The sequence below is a fragment of the Galendromus occidentalis genome, unplaced genomic scaffold (assembly GCF_000255335.2).
Source record: "Galendromus occidentalis unplaced genomic scaffold, Mocc_1.1 scf7180000077528, whole genome shotgun sequence".
NCBI lineage: Eukaryota > Metazoa > Arthropoda > Arachnida > Mesostigmata > Phytoseiidae > Galendromus > Galendromus occidentalis.
In genome coordinates, this window is record NW_003805516.1 from 583446 (window position 1) to 597723 (window position 14278).

At 51.6% G+C, this 14278-nt stretch overlaps 1 protein-coding gene across 1 annotated transcript; it reads right to left on the minus strand.

Annotated features, from left to right (window-relative positions):
• Positions 1 to 2092: 2092 nt before the first annotated feature.
• On the minus strand, positions 2093 to 13614 carry LOC100908896 (monocarboxylate transporter 13). The gene is made up of 11 exons (XM_003748168.2): positions 13422 to 13614; positions 10922 to 11079; positions 9137 to 9422; positions 8703 to 8912; positions 6949 to 7122; positions 4742 to 4944; positions 3762 to 4029; positions 3448 to 3618; positions 3007 to 3321; positions 2746 to 2861; positions 2093 to 2606 (listed from the first exon to the last, which is right to left on the minus strand). The coding sequence occupies exons 1-11, from the start codon at positions 13612 to 13614 to the stop codon at positions 2304 to 2306; spliced, it is 2397 nt and encodes a 798-aa protein (XP_003748216.1). The 3' UTR covers positions 2093 to 2303.
• Between the last annotated feature and the right edge of the window lie 664 nt (positions 13615 to 14278).

Below are 14278 nucleotides of genomic sequence, written 5' to 3' on the forward strand. Positions count from 1 at the left end.
AGTTTCTTCGCCTCCGTGGAGCTCGTGAAGTTACTCTCAGATGGTGCCACCGATCGGTCTGCCCTGGGTATAGAACATTGTAATTCGAAATCAATGCCGGTTTCGCGTATCGTGCCTCTGTGTTGTCATCGGAAACGATGGCGCTTCAGGCGAGATGATCGGTGTAGAATTGATGAGCGAGACGCTAGAAATGACGCGATGGGACGTTTAATCGCTGTACGTTCTTCGAGGTAAGCTCGGACTCATGTATGAACCGGAATGGATGCGGTTCTTGCATGCTGCATCATGGTCCGAGCATACTTCTTGAGAGCGTGCAGGCTACCGGAGGCTAGGCGAGATCGAGAGCGTCATTCAAGATCTTTCTGTATAACTGTCTTCAGGGTTTCTGCAGCGCTGATGGTGAGCTCAGCCATCGGAGCTAGTCTACGGCAATTGAGGATCTCTAGGCGAGGACACCGTAGGATCGAGCCGATCTGGAGGCGCAGGACAGGGCCCCCGCTGAAATGCCTCAATTCAGTAGAGGAATGGCGGCCATCTGCACTCAATAAACGGAGTCACTTTGAGAATCGCTCGGCCTACATCACTTCCACTGAAATATAAGATCCCCTCGGTTTCGTATGGCGTCCATTATCTAGAACGATGTCATTGTACATCTTCATCGGAGGGACGTTTTCCTTCCCGGAGAAATACGAAAAACAGAGTTTCTGATTTTTGAATCGTAGCCGCGCAGCGATCAGGTTTACGAGTCAGGAACATGAGATGGTATCTCTATTGATAGAACCTGTTCAGGTGCCTCAGGTTTCTACAAGCTCCGAAGAGCTCAGAACCCACAAGGGAGAGGTATATGCGAATCTAATTCCTCCGCTCGTATATCTACCTATGTCCTCAGCCCTGAGGAAGGAACGGCGAGCCTTCGTAAGGATTTGTCTGTCGATTTTACAGGTTTATTTACACGAAATTTATAAATTGCCACAAACGGCACGAATACCTCTCTCGAACAACGGATCGACATTTTGGATGAATATATTCTTTAAATCTAGAAGTTCATATATATTTTATATATCTAAATATTTCATTCTTTGGTGAGTGTATAAGAGAAGTTCAAGTGACATCTCAGAGAAGTATTGCACATATGACTCAACGCGTTCTGCGGGAGCTACCAAGCCCAGAGCGCTCAACAATATATCGGCATATCAAGATTCGTTATAATAGTTAGGAGAAGAATATATATTTTATGGTCGAAATCGTCTCAATGGTTCCGTGGCACATATCTCCAGGACATATTCAGACGAGAAAGGTGCCGGTCTTCAAAAATCGTCACATCTGCGGTATCCGGCGTCAATATTTGTGGGTTTCGGGAGCCACCCGAGAATGTCACTAAGCCACCGCAGTATATTCTGATGCCATTGTTCTCGTCGTTTCTGCTCGAAGCTTCGCTTGAAAGCCTAGGAATCACGCGGGTGACACCCGATTGGGATTCGGTCCTGCGAACTGTGACGCCGGTATTCTACAGTCATCTGAATCTTCGGATATCTTGTATAGTGCAGAGTCTACATTCAGGACTCCAGGCTAGGAATGGAAGTCGTCGAAAACTCTCCCAGTTGCTTCTCCCGGGGAGCGTGAGTCCGTCTGGACGTATATGGAGGGATGAATTGAGTTTTGACGGAACCTCGGCCGACTAGGAACGAGGGCGATATCCGCGAGGCCGGTCTTTCCTCCAGTGTTCGAAAGAAATCGGGTGAAGAATATGTCCTTGCTCTAGTCGTCAGGCGGAAGCAGCGTTCCCGACATTCAGTCTTTCATGAACAGCCTGAATCCTAGCGACAATGACCATCAACGCTCGCGTCCTGTTCTCCACAGCCTGAATCGTCCTCCCCCACCGTAGACTGCGGAGTTCATTTCTTCACTGCTCGCCGGAAGTTTGCCGGAGCCTGCTGGATTGGAGACATATCGGTCCAAGCAGATGCAGGCTTCTCCATCTGACTGAGTTGATTCCGAAACGCATTGTTCATCGAGTCGCCTTGAGTCGGGGAAATCGTGGTCATCGTAAAAGTTGATATCTCGTCGAGAAGTTACACTTCGGCTTTTTCGGCCTATGCGACTGAATTTGTTAGATCCTAAACGGAGAGAGTATACAAGCTTCGATATGAACCAAGAACGCGACGGGCTTGGACCCTGGATGTCGCTGGGAATCGGTTCAACCCTCACATCCTGATGTGTACAAGGGCTTCCGTTTCGGAATATTCGCATCTTCGCGGGCGAGAATGAACAGCATCATGAAGAAATTGGTCCAGGTGCGAAAGTCAGCCTCTGCCCTCCTCTGCGCGAACGGAGTTGTCGATTCTTTCACCCCCATCTTTATCGTCGATCGTATCGTCCTTCTGGGTATCTTCGTCCGAATCGATTCTGGGATCGCAGTTTATGGTCATCGGGAGGTCGTCCTCGTCTTCCTCCATGAGAGAAGCTCTCTCATCCCCGGCCAAAGAATCTTCGAGGTCCCTGATACGTCTTTCGTGCCGCGGCGAATAATCGTCTTCGGTGAACGACTCCTCTTCCGGTATTTCTTCAAGGGGCGACATGAAGTCCTCAGGAGGAGGGGGGACATTCTGCAATAGATGCGAAACGGGTATCAGATATGAAGGAAGAAGAGGAACCTGAGCCTCGGACGCTAAAAGTTATGCGCTTACAGCTCTTAGTCCCCATCAGAATCCTCGCCCTGAGTCCGACAATACATATACTACTGACCTTATGTGGGTTATTCACGTAGGGTATAGTGGCGGAAATGCCACCCGAGATTGCCAGCATGATCCCAGAAACGATGAAGGGGCATTGATAAGACCCGGTCAGATCAAACAAAACACCTGGAAGGTAGGATGCAGCATGAAGCAACAAGGTCGGATGCGGAGTCGTCCGGTGTCTCAAGATTGATCGCGAAGTGAGATCCCGACCAGACGTTGGGACAGAATTGTTCTAGTTATGATTCCGCCGGAATTCTGCGACGCCTACCTGCGAAAGGCGTGCCGAGAATGCACGCCAGGCCGCGTACAAGGCACAACAGGCCGAACGCATTAGTGAGTCTCTCGAGCCCGAACAGTTCTACTAGGATGATTGAAGTCAGGAGAATATAGGCAGCCACCATCAAACCGAAGATGGCGCACACAACCATGCACGCCGAGTAGCCACCCAGCTGGAGGGACAGGGGGGTGATGGTCACGGCGAATCCCGATATCACGAGGGTGATGTTGTTAACAGTGAGAGAGTTTACACGAGGCGAATCGGAGAGACGACCGAATATCAAACGGCCGAACATGTTCGTGATACCTGGGAAGACAAATTCTGCCATTACTTCTGAGCTTCCGAAAGTTGACAAGCTGCAGATTTCCGACATCCGGCTCTGCTCGCTCTTAACTTGAATTATGACCTCATTGAATAATTAAGAAAGCTCACCGATGCACGATACGAGCATGGATGCTGCGTTTTTATCGACGTTCGCCATCGTAACGGCAGCGTCCGCGATGAAGACGAATGGTATATTGAAACCCATCATGCCGATGAGATTCGCGATGCAGATTATGACGAAAGCGGGATTCTTGAGCAGCATCGGATCGAAGATATCGCCTGAGAGGGCAAGAAGAGTCAGTTTGAAAAATATCCGCTCTTGGACCATGCGTCGAGTCGTTAGGGTTCGCACAACCGATCTCATCGGAGCAGGATCTGAAATTCTGGAGTATTTCCTCAATGCACCCCCGATGATCACTGACCTAGGGTGTCCTGCATGGCCGCCGGTAAGCATCCACATGCCACCTTAGCGGCCCTCGACTGGTTCTCGCCGGGCAGGGTCAAGACCGACGCGATGTAAGAACGAACGTCTCCAGACGACTGTCGAAACTCCGGTAGATTGCGAATGGATCCGGAGTAGAAGATATCTTTCCGGTACATCGGCCTTGCTAGATCTCTGATAGATTTACGCATCTGTGGATTGAGACCGCAGTCAAGCGGCGGCGGCGGCGGAGCCAGGAGGCAAATCGTCTGCGGGAAGAAGCACAAGCGTCCAATCACACAAAGGGAGAATGATACGAGACAATGATCATGGTACTCGGATATATGTTCGAGCCGAGACCCCCTCTCGGTTTCCCGGTGATGGATGTTCGAATCCAGTCAAAAACTTTTTTCCTCCCTTGTAGTAACGGTGGGATAGCCGATCGACATACGGTTAGAGACTCAGTAAGACAGCAAAGTTTTGTCAGTATTTTGATATTCTCCTCAAATGAGAGGAGAGGGAGCGAATTAGTACCATCATCAATGATAACGCTCGTCGCAGGGTGGGGGATCGCGTCGGTGTGAGCATGGAAGCCACAAACGGTGCGAAAATTCAACAATGACCTCATACAAAGTGCTTAGTCGGATTTGAAGTGCGACATCGAAGACGAGAACACAAGGGGGAAGGGGGAAGGGGTTCTGGACACTTGGGAAGACTATGGGGGACTGAGAAGACCGGCATCGAAGAGCCTCGAGGCTTTCTCGCGTCCGACGGTTCATGCAAGGTTACATGAAGTCCAGCAAGATCTTCCCGGACGCGGCTCGAGCGGGAAAACACAACGTTCCCGGTGAATCATTCGGGAGAGGAGGAAATCACACGAAGGATAGCGACAGAGTGCGGAGACAGAGGCTCATCCTCACGTCTTGAGGAAGAGGAGTAATCATCTGTGTGTTCGCCATGACCGACACCGATAGAAAATACCTCATGCGTGGTGTTGAGATTCGAGCCAGCTATTCCCGTGGCGTGGTAACCGGAGCTGGTGATGGCATTCAACGGGCGGTGTTGCATGGAATTCCGGGAAGCTCCCAAGGCAAACTTGGGAGTCGAGGAATTGCGTCGGATGTCTGGTTGGACCGTGGTCGTTGACATCGTGAGCCTGGCTGCGCTGTGCGAAGCGATCAGACCTGCGAGAGAAATCGACCTTATGTATTGAGTTACTCAACGTGAAAACAGCCTACGGAACGAAATATCCGAATTATCATGAGGGCGCAACATTATCAATGGCGTGACGTGATTGTATCGTATGGAGCCGTGACTATGGCTCGTTCCGGCATAATTGTAGCCAGTTATCGATGAGCCTACTCCAACGTATTCTGTTCATGGGATAATCAACGATGAATTCGCGGATCGAAGATCGGCGCGACAAAGTGACAGACCCGGACCGATCGATCAGCCGCTCGGTTGGCTAAGTAGACGACCGACTCATTCTGTCAGCTATTGCTTTCCTCGGACGATTCCTGCCTATTCTGGATCGCCGATCCCCTGAGCTAGATGGATCGACTCCCTCAGATGCGGCGGCACTATGTACCGGGGGAAGGCATTTCTGTCTCTAACTCGCGTAGTAAACAGGTCTCGGATTAATGCAATCTGCGTGGAGCGACTTCGAAGCCCCCGACGATACACTGGGACAATTTGGGCTAGGAATCGGAGCGCTGTGGCTCTTCGCGGGCCCTGGAAGTTCGTATTGAGGATTTCGACCCCGGGCTGTGACGAGTGGTCTCAAAGCAGGACGGGTTGCGACTTCCCTCCCCCGCGATATTCTCCGGTCGAAAAATGCCTGATTCTGATCAGGAGCTTGTGAACAGCTATACAGAGGCGTCGTCTGCTGTCAACTCGCTCGATCAGTAGAAATCATCCACTTTGCCCAGCGATCGACCCGCCAGCCGGGGAGCTCCTGCCGACGGCGCCGACAGCCATGAACTTTCGCTGCCTTAATAAGATTGTGCTCCAACCTTAATGGTGGTGACGTCATACTCGATGACGGCCGGCATTGAAGCGAACTGGATTAGGCTGGATCGCTTGACTCCAGATTCCGGCTGTTTCCGAATGACGCGACGAGAGTCGTTTTGACAGGAAGATCGATATGACAGCGCTCTCCAGCGAGAGTAGAAACGATCATGTGGGGCAACTCGAGTTGAACAAACAAAAAACACAGCGACCGGATCTCAGAACAAACATTCGTGATATCATTTGTTTGTTTCTGCCGCCGGAGCGCGGCTCGATTGCGAACTCCAGACAAGTCATCCCTCGGGGGATTCTCTTCATTCCTCCCGACTCATTGAAATGAATAATCGACGTCTAGGCTCTAGGAGATCGAGGGAGATTCAGGAGAACGTTCTAGATGTCTCCTCGTATTTCTCGACACTCAAACTCGAGTAATGCATGAACTTCTCTACGCGAATATCTCAGCAGGCGATTGAATATGAGCAATATTCGGAGATGAGATATGAATGCAATATTCAGAGCCGAAAGGAATTATGAAGTGATACGCGGGTATTTCCGTGGGAGCAGCGACATCGGGATACCCAGATTCCTGACTTACACCGCCCATGAGTACTGTTCCGCTTTTGGCTCCGATTCTCGCTACGGGAGCGGTGCTGAATGCCTCCTCCCGGAAGCCTCTCGGCAATAACACTTCTCTCCATCATCCGGGAACAGCCGAGAAGGGAGAAGCAGCGCCCGCCCAGCTGGATTTCGCGAAGTTGCGAGACCATGACCTTTTCGCTTGTGTGACCCTGAACACCAGTCGGTCTTGTGAGGATCGGCTCAGTCGTGCGAGCTTCGCCCCTCACCATACACTCCCAAGAAAAGTTCGGAGCCTTCTCTTGCCCGGACGGAAATGTCGTAGCTCGCCATCGGAACCGCGCGAGACTCTTCCCGAACGAGTCATCTCAAGCATCGTCAGTAACTTCAACACACCGCAGACTCAGAGAATCCAAGCCGTACACAATCGAGCTCGCAGCCCACATCCCGGAAGTCGCGCGTAGGCTGCTCCTGTTTCCGCGTCACGTCGCTGCCATTCTTTTTTAGGTAGTGTATAGCACTCTCTCCAGCTACCGTTCGTTTCAATCACTGAACCGAATAAAATAATCGCCCGGCTCCCCTCCGCATATGAATCGATCACTTACCTTTTCGTTTTGCAATATTCGTGATGGCGTGATTGGACACGTGGGGGTTCACGCCATTGGCCTGCGGACCGCTCTTCGTGTGGTCCGATTCTTCAATTGGTGAGAGAGTCAATGCCGGGGGAGCATCTGTCGATGATTTTCCCCATTGGTCTAAGAACAAGGTGGAGTGCACCCCTGGAAAAGAGGAGAGCGGATTCAACTCCTTGCATCTTGAGAATTACGTTATCTTTCGCTCCATACACGTGGTGGTCAAAATCTCAAGAACGGCAACTGGAGGTACCGAAGAGGGTGCCGTTCCTAAGATTTTGGCCACCACTTAGAAGCATTGGTATGCAGATCGACATCCAGATTAATCGACGAGATTTCAAGCTTTGTTTCCTTCGAATATCACAGCGGGCTGACAAAAGAGTAGCGAATCAACTCGCGTTGGTATAGCCTTTCGTGGTCAGACGTGACCTCCGTTAGAGAGGTGTCATCGAAGGGTCGCTCAACCCTAAAACGAATCAGCTTCAAAGCGAAGTTTTTGACTCTGGTGAACGGATCGGATCAAGGACAAGATTAAGCGGAAGCACATTCTCTGGCTGTACATCGCACTAGCCTTCATCCGCATCCCAATCTGATTAGGAGCCGATCTCGAATTTCCATTCTATAATTAGCAGAGGCATAACTGGACCGGCGCGAACGCCGCGCCGCCGGGGCAAGTCACGAGCATTCGCCGCGTGCTCGAAAAAATCCTCATTTCTTCGAGTGCCATCCATTTGTGCGAAGAATCGAAAACGAACCGGGGCTCGGAAAATGCAATTTCATCGATCCCCCGCTCACCGGTGGCGTGTTACAATCTACCGTCACCGGCCGGGCCGTCTCCAAGTGACATATCCCGAACGGAAACCGACCGTTTCACTGGAACTTGACTCTCGAGCTGCCAGTACTTCGCCCGAGCTCCACAAACTCGAAAACCCAATGATAGGCAGGGAGGGCGGGACCTCGATTCGATCCAGGACGGCTCAATTCAAAGTTTCACGCGACTCTGAGTACGGAGAATCTCACATCAGTCAATTACATTTAGGTAGTTCCGTTCGGAGAATATGCTGTAAAGGACCGTAGGCCACATGGATGTCGTCCGACTGAATCTCTCAGTCCATCTGAGCCGAAGCTCGTGGACGGGGATACTCTATCTCTCCCACCAAGCGTGCCCGGAGTTCCGAGAACTGAAATCGACGGGTCGACATTGACCGCAGGAGGCCATCAAGGTCATCTCCAGGGTGTGTCTTCACGGACTACCGGTTGTTTCGCACGTGCAATGCTGTATATATGTGATCCAGAGGGTCAACAAAAATGGCGTAGAAGCCATTGAAGGGGCATAGTCTCCGACGTATTCACACCTGGCCCGACAACACAAGGGGGGATCCCGTACTTGTGGTTAGCCAATGACCTTCGACCTCAGGCATTCAATGTCGACTCTCAGCTCATGATTCTCACGCGACTTTAATACACGTATGTAAATAACTCGCCAATACATCCGCTCGGAAATGATTCGTCGTCGGAATTCGCTGCCACGATTTCGTTGCACTCCCTTGTTTCCACATCCACGCTTGTTTCCGACGCCGGTAGAGAAAATGATTCTGTGCAGTGCGTCGCGTATCTCGATACGAAATTTCCAGAATCTGGCGCTCCTATATCATCCTATGATATTACCCAGGGATGAACAGCCCGAACAAGCAGGACGGGCTCAGGAAATTCAATCTCTTACTCACCCGGCTCCGTGTTGACCCCCGCTTTGAGCCGTTTCTCGACCGTCCCGTCTGGATGCTGTACAAGGAAGAACTGGCTCTGAGTTATGGAATCTTGCCTCATGAGCCCAGTTTTTTCTTCCCAAATTCGTTGCATGAGAGGCTTTTCGGCGACCGACCACATCTCTAAAGGTCTCATGAGCGCTCCGAACACGCAACAGTTCAAAACCAAACCTGTAATTCGGTGAGGAATGTTATTATTTATCATTCCGCTCCACTGGAGCACTCGGAGCCCTCAGTCGATTCTGCGAGGTAGACGAACTCGAATTTTTAAAACTCTCGTTCGTCTTCGAGGGAGAACGAGGAGGTCTCACGCGAGCCGCTAGAACTCTTCTCGACTGATGAGTCTCATTCGACTCGGATATGTTCGACACTGATCCCGTGGAATGGAAGCTCACCTGCTAGTATTAGAAGAGCTCCCCTCCACGCGTAGTACTGCAGCAGGTATTGCACTAGAGGTGCGAAAACAAAAGCGCCCAAGCCAGAACCGCAGACCGCTATTCCGGTCGCAGTTGCCCGTTTCTGAGAAAAGTACTGATTCACAGAGATGATTGCCGGGAGGTAGATGAGCGAAAATCCCGTGCCAGCGAACACCCCGTAGAAAATCAGAAGGAGCGGCACCGAGTCCACAACGGTTGCGGTGCAGAGCGACACGCAGGCTATCAGGCTGCCGGCGATGCACACCTGGAATAATTGCGGAACTCAGTCAGCGAGAAAGTACACTCTTCGATGGTAATTCTATCCTCGCGTCAGACGGCTCTTCCGGTTCGCCCTGGCATTAATTTTTTGCTCCCCAATCCGAGAGGAACGGTTTGCTTTACTGCAAGGACTTCGCAATGCATGCTCAAGAAATGCAACGCAAACAACAGACTTCTCGAATTATTTTCTTCCGATCGAAACCGACGCTGGTCAGTGTGCTGATTGTCATGCTTTCTTTGTCCGAACGCGCCCCGGTCCCTCGCGCTGAGCGATGCACCCGTCGTTCGCCTGCTATGAGATTGACCCTCCGCGTATCGAAAGAACAAGTAATGCTCTGTGACGTCACGCCACGTGACGGGACTATCGTATAGTGTCGTCCCGTGCTGAGCTGAGCCTGTTCAAGATTCATCTACAGCCGGCCTCTGATCAGGATGCATCTGATAGTGATCAAATGCTCAAACATGTTCAATGCGTCCGATATGACTGCATGTTCAAGAATTATCCTCGTTGCCGCCGCGCTAGCCCGACTGACTGAGCAGACTGGTCTAAGATTCACTGGATCAGTATGGGCTCTACATACCACCATAACGTCGGGCTTGCGATGAATAATAAAGCCTCGATAATTCCTACCAAGAGACTCTCTATCGATGATTCGGGTCCGAGTAAGTAAAAAAGGGACGGGAGCATTTCTACGGAACCTCGATAAATAATTATTCATCATTCTGCGAGGAATTCTTGTATCCGTATCGAGCCCAGGGATTCCTTGCATGGTCTCTCAGATCTCGAGGCATTTGGAATACGAGTTCGAGGTAGGGATCCGCCTGTCTAACGACTTCTCGAGGTCACTTCGCATCTTTTGGAAAAACGATACCGCAAGCTACGTTGAGCAAATCCTCGGAGCATTAAACATCCGTACCGATTAAGCGAGATCCGTGGAATAGCTAAACGATCCGAAATGTATGGAGAAGTGATCATTAGGACGGCCCGCATCAAGGAGCTGCAGATGCTTAGCAAGTTCCCAAGGTCAGTAGTCGACCTTCGGAGGTCGGCAGTTCGCGTAGAGGAACTTCGCTCGATTTGTTGCTGTCTGTTCGAAGCTCGGGGTAAAGGTATAAACATCCCATTACGGACCGATTGCAAGGCAAATTCCGCATGTATATTATCTCTGGTCCCGTTCGAATCGCTGGGAAGGTTTTGCGATCGAACCTCTATCTGAATATCGATGTTCATTGTTTGTTCCATGCAGGATCCTCGGGAGGAGAGGGGACACGACCGACTATTTCAGTGGATCACGCTGTCTCTAGAGCATCCCGGGTCCAGCGGCGGACGAAGGCAAAGTACGCTAGTTGTTTGCTTTAACTTATTTCCGTTCAGTCAACCACTCATGGGCAAGCGGTGACAGGCCGACCCTACGATTGTCAGAGAGCTTGGCTCTACGGCGGAACCTGAAGGAAACTGCAGGAACACCGCAGCACTTGACCTACCTTGCGACAGCCGTACTTGTTGGTTAGAGCGCTAACCAGAGGCCCGGCGGATAGATAGAAGCCGGAAAGGAGCGAGCCCGCCCAAGTGATGGCGGACTTTGTCGAGTTGAAGGACGTGACCAAGTCCGGGAGGAAGAGCCCGAATGTGTACGCGATGCCTGAAAATGATGTGCGTAAATGAAATCCATTGTGAGCAGAGATCTCCCTGACCTTCGCAGACACCTCACCCGATGGTTCACGAAGACAGTGGATCATGCCTATCATGACGCTGAAGGGCTTCATATCCACTGGAGGGGATTGTGGATCGTCTCAACCCTGCGTCCACATCGAGAAACATTCGACGATTTATCCGGAACGTCTATCCAGATCCTTCAAAGGAGGTTCCTCCCACGCATATGGAAATCATTTTCCCTGAGTGGACCCAGAGGTCGTGCTCTACAGCTCGTGCGTCACGGGAGATGCGACCGGAAGCTACGGAACGATCATGAGTTCATTCTATAGCGGAGTGCGCCAACAACGGCTGCTCAAGTGTAATCAGCTCTAGATGCTCGTACGCCATGATTCATCTCGCGCTTGTGACTGGTCGCGTCGTTCCAATCGACTGTTCCGGAGCACAGGAAGCCCTCCGCGCGGATCCGGAAGTTGAAAAGAGCGAGCTTTCCGGACTGCGCTTTCTTCTCGTCTACTTCGAGTCGAGCAACGCCATTGCTCAAGGGATGATCTCACTCCGCGAGCAGCGTGAAGAGACCGTGAGAGCTTTTCCATTGCAAGCGAATGGATCGGTCGACTGTCTTGACGATCATGTGCTACCGCAGAGGTTCCCCGACTGGGTTCCGCGGAACCCTTGCGTTCCGTGGCGGATAGCGCGGAACCCAAAAGTCTAGCTGCGGAACCCCTAGGGGTTCCGAAGACAAAGTTCGAGAACCACCGTAATACCGTACTCACCGTTGGATCTGCTTGATGGGACAACCTCATAACCCGAGCGACTGAATAAGCAGAATAAAATGACGCGGCTTCGATGTGGACCCATCCAGCAGATTCCCCCATTTGAGTACTCTCGTCACATTTTATCTTGCATATCGTCCAACTCATCATTTCCGTGGCATACTCGCTGATGTCCTAACCGGAGATCCTTCTCTTAGATATCCGAGGCTCTTTCGGTAGGTTCCGTGAAGCTCCCAGTTCTTTCCAGGACCCTCCTCTGGTAATTTCCCTCAATCCGTAGCTCGGATGAAACCGGTTTCTGTCGAGTCTCTTCCTCCGACGCCCTCGTTCACGCAGGTCGCCATTCAATATACATATATCCAACCCTTACGAAAGCGGAACGTGCGAGCCCACAGAGACGGTCACATGCACTTGATCCCCAGATCATGTTATGAAATTCGGGCCGAGGGCGATGTGGACTGTTTTCCGTTTTCCGGAGCTTCCAGAAAGAGGTCGGAATGCGGGAAAGCAAAACGCTTGTCCCCTCTATACCAAGCACTGTGAGTCGAAACTCGATGAGGAATCACGAGCTGATACAGACTCGACCGTCGAATAGCTCTTGCTCGTTTGAGTGCTGCTTTCGGGGTTGCTTGCTCATGTGATCGGTACGCATGTCAGAGATTCCCTGTACTCTGAGTGCCGCGACTGTTTTGGCCACGCAAACAAACAAGGAGAAACTTGTGGTCATCGATTGTGCACAGCCTGCCGTAGAGCTTCGCTAATGTACGAGATCACTTTCAGCGTGTGTTGGCTCGGATGAGATTCGCAGATATGACGAGAGGGAGCGGTGCGACTGTCATCGAGGAGCATTTGAGATCGCCAAAAATTTTTTGGGCTCGCGCGGAATAAATCGATGCGGGGAGGATCATCCCGTGATTCACACGGAGACGCGTACCGAGCACCAGGGCTTCCCCGAGCAGCCCCCCTCCCACGAATCCAGAGAGGAATTGCGTTCTTCTCAGCTGCTCAACGCCGTTTATGCGCCGCACCGTGAGGGATTGCTCTATAAAACAGGAAAAGCTTTCTAATCAGATCCAGTACTTTCCCGAAGGAATGCTTTGCAGTCAACCGTCGGGGGTTCTCTTCTAGGAATTTCGATTCCGTGGGCCATGTCATGACTTCCTGTTTTGGGCGGAGACCACCAAAACCGTTTTCTGCAGAAGCGGTGGCACGCTCAGCTTCTCGGTTCAAGAGTATTGAGCTTTCATGTCCATTCTCGGAAAGGGTATCCGAGCGGAGGACTCCCACGTGTATCCGACGCTGATGTATTCAGAAGAATCTTCAGCGGGTCTCTGATACGATCCATGCTATACCCCCCTGGTCTGAGCCGTGGATGGTATCCAGGAGCGCTCCATGCCGAAAGAGCTCTGCGGCGTAACCGAAGGCCAGGCGAAGAAACATCTCGGCCCGAGTCTCCTCCGTAGCACTCGACAACGTCTGAATAAACAAACACTCACCTCCGCTGATTATTTATACCTGGTCTAGCAAGCTAGCCGACAGATCTATTCAGGCTCACCGTCAACAGTTAGATTGCACAGGAACGATGCCAGCACGACGACCCAGCCGTAGCCGCCATCTGGAGGTTCGACGGCGAGGCGAACTGTGCGGATTTCTTCGTGACCTGCGCGGCCATTGTTGCCGTTGGCCATCAATTTGTTGTTGTTAGTGGTGGGCCCTTCTTCAAGGGACGATGCCGACACTGATGCCATAACGAACCTCCTCGAGGATAGGGACCCCGGCAGGGCCCTTGTCAACGATTCAGGACATGCGGTTCCACAGAGAGCGAAGCGCGACGTCCAAGACGCGCGCCGCCGACTGAAACAATAAGAATTTAGGGAAATGCAACATACTCTGGCTGAAGTACTCGGAGAACTCCTCTCGATAGCCCGCAGGGAAGTGCTCCGTCCCCTGCTGACGCTCAACACTTGTTGCGCAGCGCAGGTCCCGACAACCCCACGGAGTGCATTGAGCCCGATGTTGAAGTGCCGGAAGCGACGGTCTTTCTGATTCGCCTTACAAGGTCGCTCGTCGTCCTGATTCCTCGAATTAGATCCTTGTCATCATTCAGACTCGGACTGGTCGAAGCTCGAATTGCTCACGAAGATCTATTGATACTGTCTTCGGGAGAGAATTCTTCCCTGTTCAAAAAACAGATTACGGTCTCGGATTCGAGTCGGAGCAAGACGCAGTCATAACAATTGGTCTCCCCTGAGATCGGAGGCCAATAGTCGAGCGGGTCTCGACTTTCGACCACAGAGGATACTCGAGACTCGTTCCGAATCTCTCGGACATCGCAATCTCGAGTTCCAGAGGTTCCTCTGAGACGATGAAGTCTTCCGACGGGCTGCTTGTATGAGCTGTTTCTGTGTGTGG

What these genes read in the sequence shown, in the direction of transcription:
- LOC100908896 (XM_003748168.2), bottom strand. Translation starts at nt 13,614, where the DNA reads ATGGCATCAGTGTCGGCATCGTCCCTTGAAGAAGGGCCCACCACTAAC. An exon ending in ATCTCAACACCACGCATGAG is followed by an intron (nt 4,030 to 4,741) that starts GTATTTTCTATC and finishes TTCTTCCCGCAG; the next exon opens with ACGATTTGCCTCCTGGCTCC. An exon ending in ACGTGAATAACCCACATAAG is followed by an intron (nt 2,607 to 2,745) that starts GTCAGTAGTATA and finishes CATCTATTGCAG; the next exon opens with AATGTCCCCCCTCCTCCTGA.